Below are 20,418 nucleotides of genomic sequence, written 5' to 3' on the forward strand. Positions count from 1 at the left end.
CCTCTTCAAGTCACAGCAGCTCAATTGGGTTAAGGACTGCACTCTGACTTGGCCATTTCAAAACACAAATTTTCTTCTTTTTAACTATTCTGTTGTTGATTTACTCTGATCACTGTCTTGTTGCATCTTCCAACTTCTATTAAGCTTCAGGTGATGGACTGCTACTCTGACATTCACCTGTAAAATTTCTTGATACAATTTCCCTCAATGATTGCAATCTGTCTAGGCTCTGAAGCAACAAAGCGGCCCCAAACCGTGATGCCCTTTCCACCAAGCTCTACAGTTGGAATGTTGCTGTGCAGTGTCCCTTTTCCTCCAACATACTGATGTGCATTTCTGACAAAAAGGTCAATTGTGTCTCATCTGTCCACAGAACACTGTCCCAGAAAGACTCCCTAAAGGTTAGCTTGCAGGTTGTGTCGGTGGTAAAGAATGCAAATACAATGTTAGCATTCATTTTAAGAACACTAGAATTTTAAAGCAAGGATGTAATGCTGAGGATTTATAAGGCATCAGTCAGACCGTACTTGGAATATTATGAGCAGATTTGGGCCTCTTACCTAAGAAATGATCTGCTGGCACTGGAGAGGCTCCAGGAGATTCATGAGAATGATCCCAGAAATGAAAGGGTTAATGTGTGAGGAACAGTTGATGGTTTGGGACCAGTACTCACGAGAGCTTAGAATAATGGGGGTGGGGTCTCATTGAAAGTGGTCAAATATTGAAAGTTCTAGATAGAGTGAATTTGGGGAGTATATTTCCCATTGTGGGGGAGTCTCAGATCAAAGGGCACAGTATCAGAATACAAGGACGTTCCTTTAGAACAGAAATAAGGAGGAATTTCTTTAGGTTGAGGGTGATGAATCAGTGGAATTCATTGCCTCAGATAGCTGTGGAGGTAGTCACTGGGTATGTTTAAAGTGGAGGGTGATTGGTTCTTGATTAGTAAAGGTGCCAAAGGTTATAGGGAGAAGGCAAGGGAATTGAGTTGAGAGGGATAATACATCAGCTAAGTTGGAATGGCCTAATTCTACTCCTATATCTTATGGTCTAACTTCTCAAAATGAATCACTCTGCATTTGTCCAAATTAGTTTCCATCTGCTATTCTCTATCTTATTCTATCCTTTATAACCTTAATCAACTTTCTTCACTAACAACTGAACCTTTAGCACCATCAACTTTGGTGTCATCTTCAAATTTATTAATCGTGCCAGCTACGTTCTCATCCAAATCATTAACATTTGTGACAAAGAATAAAGAACCCAGCACACTGCCTGCAGCACACCAATAATCACAGGCATCTAATGTGAAAAACAACCCTCCACCACAATCTTCTGCCTCCTTCATCGAGCCAATTTGATATAAACTCACTAGCTTATCCTCGATCCCATATGCCCCAACCTTCCTGATCAATCTATCACACAGAACCTTTCTCGTTTCTCAGGTCTATCCACATGACCTCACTGAACATTCCATCCAGGATATCCTAAATACTGCCAGAACATTCTCCTTAATCGTACTGCAACTCACCCTCCTCTCCTACTTCCATCTCTTTCATGCATGAAGCATAAATATCTGGTTCACTGAATTGCTAGCCCTGCCTATTTCTCAATGATATTTTTGTTATAGGTATAATATCATATCCCATGTACCAATCTATGCTCTGAGTTCATTTGGAAATGCAAGAGACTACAATTGCTGGAGTCTGGAACAAAAGAGAACTGCTGGAGGAACTCAGCAAGTCAAGCACTGTTCAGCAAGTCCCCCTTTTGATTTATCCTTTTCTCCTGCACCCCACCCACTCCATTGTTACCTAGATCCATTATTCACCCACCTGGTTCCATCTGCCCAACATTCTTATACACCCATCCACCTGGTTTCTTTTCTCTTGGTCTATTCTTCCTACCACACCTGGCTCCAACTGCCCACAATCCCTCACCCCACCAGGTTTCTAGTTTACACCTACCTGAGTAGGCCTAGCAAATCTCCTTACAAGGATATTGGATACCTCCTGCTCAGATCCATCTGTCTCTCTTGTACAGTTCACCTGTCCCCTAAGAAGATCCCAGTGGTCCAAGCAACTCTTCCCATCTGAACAATCTCTTCAGCCAGATTCATTTGCCTATCCTTCAATTCCATGCTCACTACGACACACAAGGAGCAATTCTCAGATTTCATCCTTAGATGTCCTGCTTTGTAACCTTCTGCCTCAGTCTCTATATTCACTTTGCAGAACATACTCTCCCTGTGTTGTTAGTAACAATATGAACCATAACCTTCTGAAGAATGTCCTGTATTTAGTTCAAAAGATCCTTGTAACCCTAGCACCAGGGAGGCAACAAACTATCCTGGAGTCTTGTTAGCAGCCACAGAAACACCTATTTGTGTCCCTGATAAGCAGGCCTATCACTACTGCTCCCCTAGACTTTGACCTGCCCTCAAGAACTAAAAAACCAGTCATGGTGCCACTGATCTGGCTGCTGCAATTGCTTTCTTCTGAGAAGCCGTTCTAGCAGCCCACCCTCCTACCCATTTCCTCACCCCCACCTATCAGTATCCAAAACAATATCCCTGCAAAAGAGGGGAATAGTACAAGAGATTCCTCGGCTTCTCCTCCTGGTAGTCACCCAACCATCTAATAACCCTGCAGTGTAAACTCTTGATATAACACTTTCTGCTTCCTCATCGAGTCCAAATGCCACTGCAACCAGTCTATGCAATCTAAGAGGAGCTGCAGCTAGACATACCTCCTGCAAATGTAATCGCCAGGAACACTTAACTTTTCCTTGATTTCCCACAATTCACAGGGAGCATGCCATTTAACTGTCTGCCATTTCTATCTCTGTGGGTCGTACTGGGTTAAAAAGAAAAGACTTAAAATCACAGCAGAGCACAATGCTGTGAGAAAAATAAGTGTGCAGGAAGATTAACTTTCAAACACTAGCAATAATCCAAATAACCCTTTAATTGGATTCTTTATGCCTTGAAAAGCAGTGTATTGGGTAAATGGAGGTAAGTACAAGTACCAACAAATTAGCAAACTGATCACCCGTCGAAAGCAACAAGTCAAAGCAATCAAATGCTCTCATCAAATTGAGACCAACAAATTCATCAACAGTGAGAACATTGTTCTATGTAACAGCCATTCATGGGAACAAGTGACAAACATGCAAGAAACAGCTGTATACAAAGAAAATGGTCCCAATGTACTCTCCAAGAACAGAGCAATTCCATTTGCCTACCTGATGCTTGAAAAGTAATGAATCAAAAACAGACGGTTGGTTTGAGCAAAGTGTGTAGACTAGAGTATTCAAAGAATCTACAGAACAGAACTGCCCCGAGCTTTGTGACTATCAACTAAATGGCATTGGAATTTTTGCCCAAATTAAACTGGGAAGCATTCACCAACAAATCACACCTCTGAGAATTAAGTATAACATCTGGCAAAGTTCCTTTCAGATAATGCTACTTACTTCTTCATTTTTCTTCTCAATGGGTTTATCATTCTTCTGAGATCCATTGTACATATTATGATCTTTTGACGTCTCACTTCCATCCTGTTTTACTTCGTGTGGTGATCCTGGAGCACCTGAGCATCTACAGAGGTAATGTAACAGAAGTATGAAATGGTGAAGGGGGTGGGGTGGAGGGCATTACTGGAAGTTCAATAAATCAATGTTCCTGCCATCAGGTTGGAGGTGGACGGAGCGTAGGTGCTCAGTGAAGCGGTCTCCCAATCCACGTTGGGTCTCACCAACATACAGGAGGCCACACCAGGAGCATCGAACATAGTAAATGATCCCAACAGACTCACAGGTGAAGTGTAACCTCACCTGGAAGGACTGTTTGGGGCCCTGAATGCGAGGGAGGTGGTGTAGGGGTAGGTGTAGCACTTGTTTGGCTTGCAAGGATAAGTGCCAGGAGGGAGATCAGTGGGGAGGGAGTCACGTAGAGAACAATCCCTGCAGAAAGCAGGGGCACGGAAAGATGTGTTTGGTGATGGGATCCCATTGAAGATGGCAGAGGTTTTGGAGAATTATGTGCTGAACGTGGAGGCTGGTGGGGTGGTAGGTAAGGACAAGAGGAACCCTATCCCTGGTAGAGTGGCGAGACGATGGAGTAAGAGCAAATGTGCTTGAAATGGAAGAGACGCAGTTGAGGGAAGCATTGATGGTGGAGGAACGGAAGCCCCTTTCTTTGAAAAAGGAGGACAACTCCTTTGTACTACAATGAAAAACCTCATCCTAACAGCAGATGTGGTGGAGGCAGAGGAATTGAGAGAAGGGGATGGCGTTTTTACAAGTATCTTGTAGAATTTTTATTTTAATTCTACACAACATCAAGGGGCAAAAGGCCTGTTCCGGTGCTGCACTGGTCTATATTCTCCATATTTCCCTGAATAAAAATTCAAATTCCAACGCTTACAAGGTGCTCAGAAAGTTTGATTAAAACTACACAAAAGCAATGTTAGTCTGTAGTCAATGGATTTGCTGAAAACGTCAGTAGATGGTCTGTCTCCAGAGATGGAGACAGGGAGCTCAAAAAAAGGGTGATAAGTGTCAGAGTTTGAGGGCAGGGTGAAAGTTGGAGGAAAATTTGATGAAATTGCAGGAAGTAGCACCAATGTAGTTGTCAATGTAGCGGACAAAATGTTGGGAGTGAAGGCTCGGAAAATGGACTGTTCCAAGTAGCCAACAAAAAGGCAGGCAGAGCTGAGGCCCATGTGAATGCCCTTGGCTACACTTACTGACTCAGTTATCTTGACTATACCTCTTCTCATCCTGTCACTTGTAAAAATGCCACCTGCCATCACCCCCAGTTCCTCCATCTCTGTCACATCTGTTCTCGGGATCAGGTTTTCCATTCTAGAACATCTGAAAAGCCATATTTTTTCAAGGAACAGGGTTTCTCTTGCACCATCATCGAAGCTGCCCTCACACACGTCCATTTTCCACACATCTTCCCTCACCCCATCCTTCCAGTGCTGTAGCAGGGTTAGGGTTCCCATTGTCCTTACCCACTATCTGATGAGCCTCCATACACATCATTCTTCATAACTTCCACTATCTCTAACTAGATCCTACTATGAAACACCTTTATTTCCACCTCCTCCTTTCATAGGGATCACTCTCCACATAACTCCCTTGAACACTTGTCCCTCCCCACTGATCTTACACTTGGCACTCATCCCTCCAAGTGTACCACGTACTAAACCTGTCCCTACACCTCCTCCCTCACCACCATTCAGGGCTCCAAACAAACCTTCCAAACAACATTTCAACTGCGAATCGGTTGGGGTCATTTATTTTCCCTCCTCCTAATTCTAGTCCCGATGATGGGTCTCGTCCTGCAACGTTGACTGTTTATTCAGCTCCGTAGATGCTGCCTGACTTGCTGAGTTCCTCCAGCATTTCGTGTGTGTTGCTCAACAACTCAAAAATGGCAGTTTTTGAATTATCAAGTTCATGTTAATTTACTGAACTTTTATTGAAAGCCAGTGAAGAGATGAATGTACTATTCTAGTAAATGGCCCAATAATTTATATTAAAGCCTAACTTTTGATTAAGATAACAGAAAGTGAGGATGTGCCATTTACAGCACGTATCAAAACACGTCAAGGTTTTATCAGTCAAGATGGCGCTAGCAAACAATGCGACTTCAGGCGGTACCTTCTAGATAACCCATGAAAACTTCACTTCCTCATTTTCTTTTTATTTTAAATGTGCTTCTGGAACTGTTAGAGCCTGTGATTTATAGCCTGGAGATCAATCCAGTGATTTAGCACTTTGCTGTATTCAAGAAAATTCTAGTAGGAGATCAGCCTTGAGCCAAAGAAGCTTAAGTGATTGGGTGTGTGCCCATGATCAACTTCCTTTCTCACCCATTAAACTGTCGAAGTAGATTGAAACAGAGGTGAATGCAGAAGGCGAGCAAGCGTGTAGTACCGACTACCTGCCTCTTGCTCGCTACTGTGATGGATCTCACACTCGCTGCTGCCAGATAAGGTGTCTATGTATGACAGCCTATCACTCGCTGCTCCTGAGGGAAGGTCTCTGTGTTCAAGTGGTCTCTCACTCCCTCAGTGTTATCAGAAGATGTTATTGAAGTTCTGTAATTTACGTATTTTTTACATATATTCTGCGTTTTCACCTTTTCTTTCTTGTTGCCACTTGAACATGAGAACGTAAGAAATAGCAGCAGGAGTAGACCATCTGGCCCATCAAGACTGCCCTGCCATTCAATAAGATCATGGCTGATCTGGCCATGGACTTATCTCCACCTACCTGTCATTTCCCCATAACCCTTAATTCCCTTACTATGCAAATTTGGTGTGATTTGTTAGCTTTTATTTGTGCAGGGGGAGGGAGTGTTGGGGTTTAATGTTCTTGCCGTTTGCAGGATTTATTTTTCTGCGTGAGGAGGTTGATGTTCTTATTGCCTTTTGCGCTTTTTTTTGTGTGGGGTTTTGATGTCACTGCGCAATTTTTTTGTCTGTGTGGGGGGTGTTGGTGCTTTTCTTTGAACTGACTTCCATGGTTTTCTTTGTTCCGTGGCTATCTGAGGAGACAAATCTCAGAGTTATAATTGCATACGTACTATGATAATAAATGAACCTCTGAGCATTTAATAAGGCAGTTAAATTGACCACTGTGGAAGAGATTATTAGGGAGGTCACTAAAAACTTGCTCAGAGGAAAGCATTTGAAATCTATCTGAAAGAAGATGTCCATTCAGAAAACTGGTCTACTGCAATTTTGCTAAATAAGTCAAACTAGTTGTGCAACCATAGTAAATAGATATTAACAGCCACATGCAACTGATGAACATATTTATAAAACATTAGAAATAAATATTTCCATACTAAAAACTGAACTTACCCAGAGTCTGGAGTACAATCCATCATTGGCAAATGTGCAAATGACGAAGTCAAACAACAGAGGTTACACAATGTGCCTGAATAGAGAATTGCAAAAGAAGCTGCATTAACACCTGAAAATTACAATTCTGTACAATTCCAGGTTCAAATTAAATAAAGTCAGGTGCACAAGAACCAATTTTTAGCATCTTATTACAAGTTCTACAAGAGAATCCTTCTATATTAGTACATATTTAAATTTGGACTGACTACCTCTCATTATTCACTAACTCTCATTATTCTGCAAAATTTTAAAACGTATAATTTAAAAACAATAATACAAGTTTACACTAGGTAGCTGTGGTAGTGTGCACCATGGGAAGTACGCTAGGGGAGCAGGAGACAGTATTCAGGTCCGTCTCCCAATGCTGTGGCATTGCATTACAATTCCGGGGCACAGCTAGATATAGGAAAACCATTAGATTCTCAGTTGCTACAAAATCGACATCCTATCAATGACAAAGTTTGAAATAAAGAACAACAATGCAAAATAATTACAAAACAATATTATTCTCCCTTTAAACAATTGTCAAGATAAAGTTTGTGATGAGATGTGCTGGAGCCACAGGTGGTGTACCTGCTGCTGTGCTTCAGGAAGAAACTGTAGAGGTGTCCACAAGGGTGGAAGCCATGGTGTAAAATACGCCCATAAAGTGTACACACTATAACCATACTGAAGTTTACCAGCTGCAGTGCACTCTAGGACCACAACCATCCCAGTTTGCCACTTTGCACGCTAATGTCACTGCTGAATGTGCCTGGCTTGATGTTCACCACAGTTACAGCTGATTGTACCTGCTCCAGTGCCTACTAGGGCAAATACTGGTTGCAACTGCCATCATGGACTAATGCCCACAGTGTATGTAACACCCACTGAGCCTTCTCCGCCACTCCATCATGTTATCCCTCTCAATCCCATTTTCCTGCCCTGGTTAATCAAGAACTTATCAGCTTCCACTTTAAACATACCCATGACTTGGCCTCCATGGTTGTCTGTGGCAATGATTTCCACAGATTCACCACCCTCTAGCTAAAGAAATTCCTCATCTCTGTTTGAAATGGATGTCCCTCTATTCTGAGGCTGTGTCCTCTGGTCCGAGATGCACCCACTATAGAAAACATCCTCTCTACATCCACTTTATCGCAGCCTTCTCAATATTTCAGAGGTTTCAATGAGATTTCTCTTCACCCTCTAATTCTTCCAAATTTCAGTGAGTACAGGCCCGGAGCCATCAAACACTCCTCACACATTAACCCTTTCATTCCCAGAATCATTCTCGTGACTTCTTCCAGGCCCTCTCCAATGCCAACACATCTTTTGTTAGATGAAGGGGCCAAATCTACTTAATACTCCAAATGTAGTCAGACCAATGCCTTATAAGCCATTATTTTTATATTCCGGTCCTCTTGAAATGAAAGCCAACATTGTATTTGCCTTCCTTTCCACCGACATAATCTGCAAGTTAAGCTTTAGGGAACGCTGCGAGAGGACTCCCAAGTCCCTTTCCACCTCTAATTTTCTCCACACTTAAAAATAATCTACAATTTTATTCCTTCTATCGAAGTGTATGACAATACCCTTCCCTACACTATACTCCATCTGCCACTTCTCTGCCATTCTCCTAACCTGTCTAAGTCCTTCTGCAAACTCCCTGCTTCCTCAACACTACCTGCCCCTCCAACCATCAATTCTATCATCCAAATCATTGACATATTGTTGGGGTATATTCTGCAGTTTGGGTATATAGCAAAACATTAAATTCAGCAACAAATATTTAGACCTGAATATGGATTGTAGATTAAATGTAGCCCTGCACGATAGTTTCCTGGAGCCGTGGTCACCATTAATTGAAAACCAATGCTGATTAACATTCATTTTGGACGTCTGGATGTCATGTTGGCGCATGGCCAAGTGGTTAAGGCATCGGTCTAGTGATCTGAAGGTCGCTAGTTCGAGCCTCAGCTGAGGCACCACGTTGTGTCCTTGAGCAAGGCACATAACCACACATTGCTCCGCGACGACACCAGTGTCAAGCTGTATCGGCCCTAGTGCCCTTCCCTTGGACAACATCGGTGGCGTGGAGAGGGGAGACTTGCAGTATGGGCAACTGCCGGTCTTCCATACAACCTTGTCCAGGCCTGCACCCTGGAAACCTTCCAAGGCACAAATCCATGGTGTCACGAGACTAATGGATGCCTATATATGTCTGGAGTGTGGGGACGAAAATGGAGGTTTGAAAAGTAGTCCAATTGCAAACAAGAGCAAATCTGTAGATGCTGGAAATTCAAGCAACACACACAAAATGCTGGAGGAACTCAGCAGGCCAGGCAGCATCTATAGAAAAGAGTACAGTCAACGTTACGGGTTCTGATGAAGGGTGTGTTGGTTTGTATGAAAACTATATGTAATTCAAAGGAAGCACTGTAGATACATTGTAACTATAGAATTGTCCAGCGGCTACCTTTGATCTTTTGCATACAAAATGTCAAGTTCTATTGGGTCAAACAGGCCTCTTCCTCAAAAAGTATCTCATTTTGTTGAATGAACACTTCTGTATCCACTAGCTTCAGTGTCTTTCTGGTGATTTTGTTCATATTACAACACATATGTGAAATGAAGTGACCCCAACAGAGAACCTGGGGGACCTCACTAGTCACAGGCAACCAACCAGAAAAGGCCCCCTTTATTCCTACTCTTTGCCTCTTGCCAGTCAGCCAATCTTCTATCCGTATTATCATCTTTCCTGTAATACCATAGTTCTTACCTCGTTAAGCATCCTCATGTGTGGCACCTTGCCAATGGCCTTCTGAAACCCTTAACCAGGTGTACCTACCACACCACATCAATCCCTGAGGTGAGTATGCCCACAGCGAACTGCAACCAACCCACTGGTGTCTACAAACTGCTGCGCACTCTACACTACACTGCTCTGTGTACACACCACATCCCACATTCTCAGGTATACACACTGTAATGTCAAAGTTGAATTTATTGTCATATGCAAGAGTACACGTATTTATACATGAAATAAAAAACTTACTTGCAGCAGCACAGGCACAATACATCATATAAGATGCGTTCGCATAAAAGCAAATTATGCACAATTTTTATGAGAAAGATCACAATTAGAACAAAACAATACAGTCCATTGTAGTGCAAAGTGATCGAAGTAGTCAGAGTGCTGCTAAACAGTAATGAGTAGGGTTTTGTTGGCTGGCTCAAGAACCGAATGGTCGAAGGAAGTAGCTGGTGTGGGATTTTCGGCTTCTGTACTTCCTGCCCAATGGTACCTGCTGGATGGTGAGCATCTTCCTTACACTGTGCCTCCGGTATAATGGGCAGGCACGTGCTTGTGATCTATCAGGCAGCTTTGCACATTCCGGTGCATTTGAATTGCATACCAGACCTCGATGCAACCAGTCAGGATACTTTCAACAGCACACCTGTGGAGATTTTAGTAGTAAGTCAAATCTCCTTAACCTCCGAAGAATGTAAAGGTGCTGGTGCACTTTCTTTATGATTGTAAGTACATGCTGGCCATCTGATATGCGAATGTCCAGGAATTTAAAGCTGCTGATTCTTTCCACTGCTAATTCCTCAATGAAAACTTGTGCATGCTCACTCTTCTTCTCCTTCCCGAAGTCAACAATCAGTTCTTTAGGTTGTTGCTGCAGCACCACTCAACCATATGTTCCCATCTCGCTGTAGTAAGCTGACTCTTCTCCACCTGTGATTCATCCAACAACTGCCTCGTCACTGGCAAATTTCAAGTACTTTGTGTGAAGCCACAGAGTCACTGTGTACAGAAAGGACGCAGCATTGAGGTGCTACTGAGCTGATGATCAGCAAAGATATGTTATTGCCAACCCTCATGGACTGAGGGCTGCTGATGTGGAAATCAAGTATCCAGTTGCAGACGTAGGTACAGAGACCAAGGTCTTGGAGCTTGACAATGAGCTTGGATGGGATGAATGTATTATACAACAAGCTTTAGATGATGAACAGGAGCCTGACGTATGAGTTTGTGTTCTTCAAATGCCCTAAAGCAGAATAAGAGCCAAAGAATTGCATCTGTTATTTGCCTGTTGTAGCACTAGGCAAACTGCAGAGGATGCAGATCACCGTGTTCTCCTTGGACACTGATATAATAAATGCCTTTTTGAAGCAGTGCGGAAACTCAGACCACAGAAGCAAGACACTGAATACTTGTATTAATACTCCAGCCAGGTACACCATCTGGACCAGATGCATTTCATGAATTCACCCTCTTGAAAGGCACCTGGACATCAGCCTCAGGGCCTGAAATTACAAGGTCATCTGGAAATTTTTAAAGTTCAAAGTAAATTTATTATTAAAATACATAAGTATATATGGTGATATATATAGTTGCAAAAGAAAAGTTTGTGAACCCTTTGCAATTATCTGATTTTCCTCATACAATGTGGTCTTATCTTCATCTAAGCTACCATAACAGACGAACATAATCTGCCTAGACTAATAACACACAAACAACTGTACTTTACATGTCTTAACTGAACATATTGTTTAATCATTCACATTCCAGACTGGAAAAAGTTTGTGCACCCTTGTATTTAACAACCTCCACCAAAGTTTGCCTGTAGTTGCTGATCAGATTTGTACAATGGTGAGGAAGAATTTTAGACCATTCCTCCAAACTGTTTCAGTTCAATACTTCTGGGATACTTTGCATGAACTGCCCTCTTCAGGTCATGCCACAGCTTCTCAATTGGTTTAAGGTCTGCACTCTGACTTGGACATTCCAAAACACAATTATTGTTTCTTTTTAAACCATTCTGTTGTTAATTTACTCTTGTGTTTCAGATCATAGTTTTGTTGCATCATCCAACTTCTATTAAGATCCAGGTCAGACTGCTACCGCGACTTTCTCTTCCAAAATATTTTGATACAATTTTGAATTCATTATCTCCTCAGTGATTGCAGTGGCCCTGAGGCAGTAAAGCAGCCCCAAACCATAATGCTCCTTCCACCACGCTTCACACTTGGGATGAAGTTTTGGTGTTGCTGTATAGTGCCCTTTATCCTCCAAACATAGTGATGTGCATTTCTGCCAAGAAGTTCAATTTTTGTCTCATCTGTCCACAGAACATTGTCCCAGAAACACTGTAGAACATCCAGGTGGTCTTTTGCAAACTAGAGACATGCAGCAAAGTTTTTTAAGAGAACAGTGTCCTTCTATGAACACCACTCTTGTTCAGTGTTCTTCTTCTAGTAGACACATGAACAGAGACTTCAGCAAGTTCCAGAGATTTCTGCAGGTCTTTTGCTGTTACCTTTGGGTTATTTTTCACTTCCTTCAGCATTGAACGCTGTGCTCTTGGTGTGATCTTTGCAGGACACCCACTCCTAGGGAGAGTAGCAACAGTACTTAATTTCCTCCACTTGGAGACAATTTCCCCTACTGCGGACTGATGGACACTCAGGTCTTTAGAATGATTTTGTAGACTTTTCTAGCTTCGTGCATCTCTACAATTCTTATGAGGTCATCTGAAAGTTGTTTCGATCAAAGCATGGTACACATAAACATTTCTTTCTTGAGAAGTGCAGGCTTTGTCAGTAACCTGACTTTGTGTCTTTTTTATAGGGCAGGGCACCTCTATAACCCACACCTCCAATCTCATCTCATTCATTGAAAGACCTGACTCCAAATAGCTTTTGTAGAAGGCATTACCTTACATACTTTATTGAAATAAGACTATCATTGTTTAAATGGTGTACTCAGTATTGATGAGAAGTACAATTGTTTGTGTATTATTAGTTTAGACAGATTGCGTTTGTCTGTTATTGTGATTCAGGAGGTCAGACCACATTTTATGAGTGATTAAATGTAGAAAACCGGGTAATTGCAAAGGGTATATATATCCATTTTCTTGTGAGCATTCACAGTAAATACAAAGAATTAATGAGAAATCACACAAACAACCAAAGTGCAAAAGACAACAACTTGTGTAAATACAAAAAAGAAAAAATAATAAAAAATATTTAAGAACATAAGTTGTAAAGTCCTTGAAAGTGAGTCCATTGGTTGTGGAATAAGGTCAGTGTTGGGATGAACAAAGTTATCGATTCTGGTTGAAGAGCCTGCTGGTTAAGAGGGTAATAACTGTTCCTGAACCTGATGGTGTGGCACCTAAGGCTCCTGTACCTTCTTCCTGATGGTAGCAACGAGAAGAGGTCATGACCTGGGTGGTGAGTATCCTTGATGATGGATGCTGCCTTCCTGCAACAGCACACAAGGAATGCTGTCCATAAGAACCTAAGACAGAGGAGGAGAATTAGGCCATTCAGCCCATCGAGTCTTCAATGACATTTCATCACGGCTGATCCTGGATCCCACTCAATCCCATACACCTGCCTTCTCTCCAGATCCCTTGATCAATTTCCGCCTTAAATATACACATGGACTTGGCCTCCACTGCAGTCTGTGGCGGAGCATTCCACAGATTTACTACTCTTCGGCTAAAAAAATTCCTCCTTACCTCTGTTCTAAAGGGTTGCCCCTCAATTTTGAGGCTGTCTCATCCAGTTCTGGATATCCCTACCATAGGAAACATCCCCTCCACATCCACCTCATCTAGTCCTTTCAAAATTTGGTAGGAATGTTGCAGAAAGGGGGCTCTGTGGGTGTGTCGTGGCTCTCCCTACCAGAGCGTGCATGACAGGGATTGAGGTCATTTGAGAGTGATGGGCTGTTGCCACTTATACTATCCAATCTCGCCTTGTAGGAAGTGACATTGTGCATGCCCTGCCACGGCTGTCAAGCATCCACCTACAATTCAAGTTTAGTTGGAATGGCCTCTGTGCTCTCAATGGCTTTCTTGTGATTGTACCTGGACTTCTTACATGAATGGGGTCACCAGCCCTAAATCTTACAGATTACAAATGCCTCGTTCATTCAGGGCTTCTGGGTGGGGAAAACTCATGAAGATTTTGTGGCTACACACACAACCTCATATGTCCTTAAGAAGCTGGTGATGACTATTCATTTAGGTCCACTGACAAACCTTGAAAACGGTCCAGTCCACAGACTCAAAGCAACCCTCCACCTCTGCCATCTCGCTGTCTGTAGTTCTCTTCACTGGTGCCATGCTCTTCAGTCTCTGTGCATACACAGGCAGGTAGTTGGATTTACCAGACTGGTGGTGACGGATGGATTGGTAGGCATTCCTGATGATGAGTTAGCAGTAATCAAAGTGTTCAGAGCAATGCAGGTGATTTGCTGATAGCAGTTAGGGAGAAACTTCTTCAACCTAGTCTGATAGAAGTCTCCCACCGCAATGCAACAGATGTCAAGAGTACACTACTCCACTCTTACTGATTGTTGCTTAGTTGTTCAAGTGCCAGCTTGATATACACACACACTCAGACTACATACACACAAAGCACACACACACACACTACAAACACAGCTTTGTGTACACACACAGTATGGTGCATACATTCACACCACACAAAAAGCCCAGTGTTAACACACACACTCACACAAATATACGTAGTCCAGTGTACGCACACACTACACACACTAAACACTCTACATACACATACATACATACACACACACACACCCCAGAGTACACATGCACACAGCCCGGTGTATACACTACATACATTATATGTATGCACACTACATACACACAATAGAAACACATAACTTACACAATACACACACACATATTATGCACAAACACATAGCCAGGTGTATACAAACTACACACACTCACTACAGATACACACAGACACAGGCACACACTATATACAGAAAGCCCAGTATACACACACAGACAACAAACACACTACGCATACACGCACACTACACACACAGCCTGATGTACACATACGCTAAACACACACTACACACATGCATGAGCGTGTGCGCACAAACACAGATCTCAGTGTACATAAACACACTACACACATAGATCCAAGTCTATATATACAGAGACACTACACACGAACAAACACACTCTACACTGACACACTATACACATGCACACTACACAGACTCACATAACACTAACTCTACACACTACATGCACTGACACTACACCCACAATTCACAAACACACACATGTACACACAGTTACTACATACACAGTACATGCAAACTTACACACTACACATGCATACACACAAACACACTACACGCCCATGCACATACATATGCCTGGTGTACACATATACTACAAGCATAAACACATTACACATGCGTATACAGGCAAACACTACACACTTGCACACTACACACACAGCCCTATGTATACACACAGTACACATTACACAGACACTGCACACACAATAAACACACTCACTCACACAGCTCAGTGTACGTACACACACACACTCACACAGTCCAGTGTACATATACACACACAGTCCTGTGTACATACATACTACATACTACACATATACACAGCACAGACATGCACTACACAGATACATACACTACATATACAGCCACACACATGCTACACACACACACCTCTACACAGCCCAGTGTAGACCCACACACACCTCTACATAGCCCAATGTACACACACCACACACACAGCCCAGTGTATACACACAACACACTATCAGCAGCCCGGTGCACGTGTACATAAACACACACCTCGGTGTCCACACGCATAACAGTACACAGCTCAGTGTACCAGCCCCGGATGTACCTGTTGCTGCGCTGTTTGCTCACGGCGCTCCCACGTGTGCAGCTCGCCGTGCCTACCCGTCCGAAAGCCGCTCTCCCTCCACCGTGATCCCACTCCAGTCCGCTGCGCTCTTCCCGTCCACATTCAACCGTAAACCCACACGCTACCCTGCTTCTACTGCCGGGTTACAGGGCGGCAAGAGGAAGAGGTCACCAGGCATCGGTATCGGCATCGGCACCCGGCAGGCGGCTCGGTAGCGCCCCCGCCGGCCGGAGGAGTCCGTCCGACCGCAGTAGCCGCGTCCAGCCCTTGTCTTGGAGACCAGAGCACCGTATCGTCCGGAGAATGCCCGTTTGGAGCAGTCCCTGGATTAAAATTCAGCGGTGCAGCTTTAACATTTAAATCCTGTTATAATCCGCGCAGAATGCAGAAAACATCAGAGCTTCAGGCAGAATTTGTTGTGAGGGAATCAGTTCTGAATCAAGTTAGGTTCAACAAAATATTCCAGATGGAGAACAAGGATTGGGGTTGGGATAAATTAGGGGGGATTTCTCCATAGCTGGTGGCGAGCCTTTATAATTCTCTGCCCCAGACGGCTGTGGAAGCTCAGTCACTAAACTAATTCAGAACAAATGGATCGATTTCTGGATACAAGGATTAAGCAGAAAAATGGCTCTGAGGTAAAATATGTTTAATTAATCACGGGTGGACCAGGCTCAGATAGGGAAATGTTCTTATTTCTTAAATTCCTGCGAATAGGGAGAGGGTAATAAATGTGACAGAATTATACAGCACAGACACAGGCTTTTCAGTTCTTCAAGCTTATATGAATATCCAGCAGCCAATTGCACAAATCCTACACTATTCCCATTTGATCCTTCATATATTTCCATCAATCTCCCTTACATTCTACAACCTATCTACATACCACAGTGAATCTACTGTGCCATACAACCAAACCACATACCTTTGGGATTTTTGTAGGAAACCAGAATACCCAAAGGAAATCCAGGTGACTTCATGGATACATCTGCACAAGCAGTACTAGAGGTCAGTGTTAAACCTGGGGTGTGGCACCACTATGACTGCTGCTGTATTCTGACAACTACAACTTCCAGCAAGGCTGACACCCAGTCTTCCTTTGCTTTCAGCACCGTGGAGGAGCAGGGCTCCAAATGTACAGCACATTGAAAGAAGTGTAAGTGAATGGCTGCTTCATCTGGAAAAACGGTTTGGGCCGCAGAGTAGCAGGAAGGGGCAACGGGTTGCATCTCTTGCAGTTGCATGGAAAACTGCTGTAAGAAAAAGGAATGGCGTGGAAATGAAAGAGCAGTCACAAAGAAAGTGCCAAAAAGGAAAGGAAGAGGAAGGTATGTCTGGTAGTGGAATCTCATTCAATTGCAGTAATTTCAAAGGATTATTCATTAAATATGAAAGCTGGTGGTATGTGACCATGAGAATTCTGTCCTGCCATTAGAGAAACCAAATGTTGATTCTGTGATCACTTTACAGGGCACCTGTAGTTAATCAACAGAGGCAACCCTATGCTTTTAGGTGTCCTCCACTTCAATTCGTCACCCCACTGCCATTCAGACTTGACTTATTTATTTTAACAATATAGCATGGAGCAGGTCCTTCTGGCCCCTCATGCCACCCCAATAAACCTAATTAACCCTATCCTAATCACAGAGCAATTTACAATGACCAATTATGTCTTTGGACTGTGGGAGGAACCTGTCTTTAGTCTGTTGCACTGCCGTAACAAGGTCAATGCAAGCCTGAGCAACAGCACCTCATCTGCCATGCGATTTCAATCCTCCACGTTTTGATAATGCATGTTCTCTTTCTTTATCAAATTGGCTATTTCAGCTATAAATCATACATCTATAATATTGGCTTAGTTCTTTTTACCCCTTTCCAACTGCATGCCCTGATTTTTTATCTCCAACACATTACTTCTTGTAATCCTCCAAATGGCCCTTTATCAACCCATCCCCATAGAAACCCTGGTCTCAGCCAGATCTGGATCTTTTCTTTGTCTTGTTAATTTCTCTTTCCAATTTATCTGCAGCTTAGAAGTTACTTCTGATGAGGGGGGTCTATGAATTTCAACTGACACATTAACTCTGTTTCTCTCTCTATAAATGTTGCCTGACCATGGTGAGTGTTTCCAGCATTTTCTTTGTTTCATATTTTCGGGAACTGCAGTTTATTTCATTTTGTGGCCTGAAAAGGGTTGTACACAATAGAATATCATTCTACTTTCAGCTATTACTTTAAAAATATCACATTTTTCAGTTCTGATCCCAGGGATTTTGCACAGTTGATTTTTTTTTTGCAAGTTGTTTCATTTTTCAGTATTTTCAGTATCTACTTAAGAAGGTACTGAGATGCTAGCTTTCACTAATCTGGGTGTTGAACACAACTTTATAAAACCTTGCTTAGATCTCACACTGTAGGAAAGATGCCAGAGAAGGTGGAGAGGATATTCGCCCTGATGTGATGGACTGTTTCATTTATGAGGAGAGACGAGAGAGACTAAGTCTGTTTTCTCCGGAATGGAGCAGATTAGGAGGAGACAGGATTGAGGTATATAAAATTATGAGGGAAAGACTGCAGGAAATTTTTTCCCATATAAGAGACAGAAAAAGATAGAAATATTTAGACAAAGGGTAAGAGATCCAGAAGGGATCTGAGAGACGCCTTTTCCATCCAGAGAGTGGTGATGATAGATTAGATTATGAGGAGACACAGTTCTCTTTTATTGTCATTTAGTAATGCATGCATTAAGAAATGATACAATGTTCCTCCAGAATGATATCACAGAAACACAAGACAAACCAAGACTAAAAAAACCTGACAAAAACCACATAATTATAACATATAGTTACAACAGTGCAAAGTAATACCGTAATTTGATGAAGAACAGACCATGGGCATGGTAAAAAAAAAGTCTCAAAGTCTCTAGAAAGTCCCAACATCTCACGCAGATGGTGCAAGGGAGAAACTGTCCCTGCCATGAGCTTCCAGCGCCGCAAACTTGCCAATGCAGCATCCTGGAAGCACCCGACCACAGCCGACTCTTGAGTCCATCTGAAAACTTCGAGCCCCCGACTAGCCCTCTGACACCGAGCACTGAGCACCATCTCTGCCGAATGCTTTGGCCCCGGCAACAGGCAATAGGCAAAGCCGAGGGTTTGGGGCTTTCCCCTCCGGAGATTCTCGATCGCACAGTAGCAGCGGCAGCGAAGCAGGCATTTCAGAAGTTTCTCCAGATGTTCCTCTGTGCTTCTCACGTCTATCTCCATCAAATCAGGATTGTGCATGCCCCCTATTTAACAAATACAATATAATTTCGGAGCGGCTGCGCACGCTGTGTCGCGCCGCCATCTTCTCCTCCCCTCCATAGAATACACTGAATATAGAATACATTGTCTGAAAGAACTGCGGGAGCAGAATCACAACAGCATTAAAAAAGTACCTAGATGACCAGTTGAATCCCCTAAGCATAGACAGCTATGATGCCATGTACTGGAAAATGTTATGTTCCCATTTATTGGTGTGGACTTTCAGGGTCAAATGGCCAGTTTCCATGCTGTATGACTCTGACTGATCACACCAAATTACAGTTGGTAGAATTTTGAAATTCCCTTTAACAAACAACTATTGATTCTAAGCTGCTGTGAGATTGATATTATTTTCTCCACGACAGCTTACAAAGGGTATTGGGAAATACAACTTTATGAACTGAAGTCTCCAATTTGCCATGATGTCATTGAATGTTGGAACCATATTTCTGTTGTGTATTGAATATTTTAATAGTACTTGAGTTATATTGTAAATCAGAATCAAAAGAAAAGGATGTCCATTTCAGCAAACGGGGCTGTATTGAAGAGATTGTCAGACCATAGTCAGTTCAGTGATGGACATAATGATGCACTGAGAGATCATCTAGTTTGTCGAATCTTACAAGAAAGCATTCAAAAACTGCTCCTAACTGAAGCACAACTTACATTTAAAAGTGCAGTTGAAATAACTGTATCAATGGAAACAGCAGAGATGCAATTGAGTTGCAGGCAGGAATGAAAGTGAGCGTGAACAAAATTGCAGTGCCTAGACAAAAACCAGCCCGGCTGAATAAATTGTGTTACTGTTCTGGCAGGGGTTTATGTACACTACACCAATGCAGATTTAGAGGCAAAAGTTGCAGAAAATGCAACAAAGTAGGACACATACAAATAGCGCTTCGGGCAGTCAAAAATAAATGGACTGCACAGTGGAGAGAAAAAGATTAAAAGGCGAGTGGCAGTTTCAGAAAGAACACTATTCTGCACACTGTTGGTGAAAAATCTGACAATGAGAGTGACCCACGACTGGCTAGCCTTGAGATTTACAACGTGAAAAATAACACATCTTAGAAAGAAGAAAAAGAAAGGGGAAGATGGCATAAGTGCTATGGAAATGGAAGAGGAAAAACAAGACTGAATTTCTTGAGAAATTAGCAAATTCAGGGATACTCACAAGAAACTAGAAGAAGAAAAAGAAAGGTGAGAAAAAGAAAGACGAAATTAAAAAGGAGTGAGACATAGAAAGAAAGAGCATGAGTGAGAAAGAGACTTCGAAGAAAGAAGGAACGTGCAAAAGAGGAAGAGTGGCAATGTGAGCGTGAGTGGGGTGGGGGCTGTGAGTGAGACCGTGATAGGGATTGTGTGAGAACCAAGAATAAGGAAGAGGAATGTGACCAAGAAAGGGATCAAGAATGGGATAAAGAGAGTGAAGGAAGCCAAAGACTGGGAGAGAAGCTAGGATGGAAGTAGATC

General features: G+C 42.7%; 1 protein-coding gene across 5 annotated transcripts in view; it reads right to left on the minus strand.

Annotated features, from left to right (window-relative positions):
* Positions 1–15,787, minus strand: part of LOC140197769 (SWI/SNF-related matrix-associated actin-dependent regulator of chromatin subfamily E member 1-related-like) — a 56,522-nt gene extending 40,735 nt beyond the window's left edge. For 3 of the 5 annotated variants that reach the window (XM_072258205.1, XM_072258206.1, XM_072258202.1), the window contains exons 1-5: positions 15,620–15,787; positions 13,961–14,123; positions 13,102–13,212; positions 6,879–6,954; positions 3,475–3,598 (exon numbers count right to left, since the gene is read on the minus strand). In XM_072258205.1, coding sequence (XP_072114306.1) covers positions 3,475–3,598; positions 6,879–6,954; positions 13,102–13,135 — 234 coding nt within the window. In that variant the 5' untranslated portion in view covers positions 13,136–13,212; positions 13,961–14,123; positions 15,620–15,787. The remainder of the gene's footprint in view (positions 1–3,474; positions 3,599–6,878; positions 6,955–13,101; positions 13,213–13,960; positions 14,124–15,619) is intronic. The other 2 variants (XM_072258204.1, XM_072258207.1) reach the window with 2 other exon arrangements.
* Positions 15,788–20,418: the final 4,631 nt, after the last annotated feature.

Source organism: Mobula birostris, chromosome 5 (genome assembly GCF_030028105.1).
Source record: "Mobula birostris isolate sMobBir1 chromosome 5, sMobBir1.hap1, whole genome shotgun sequence".
Classification (NCBI taxonomy): domain Eukaryota; kingdom Metazoa; phylum Chordata; class Chondrichthyes; order Myliobatiformes; family Myliobatidae; genus Mobula; species Mobula birostris.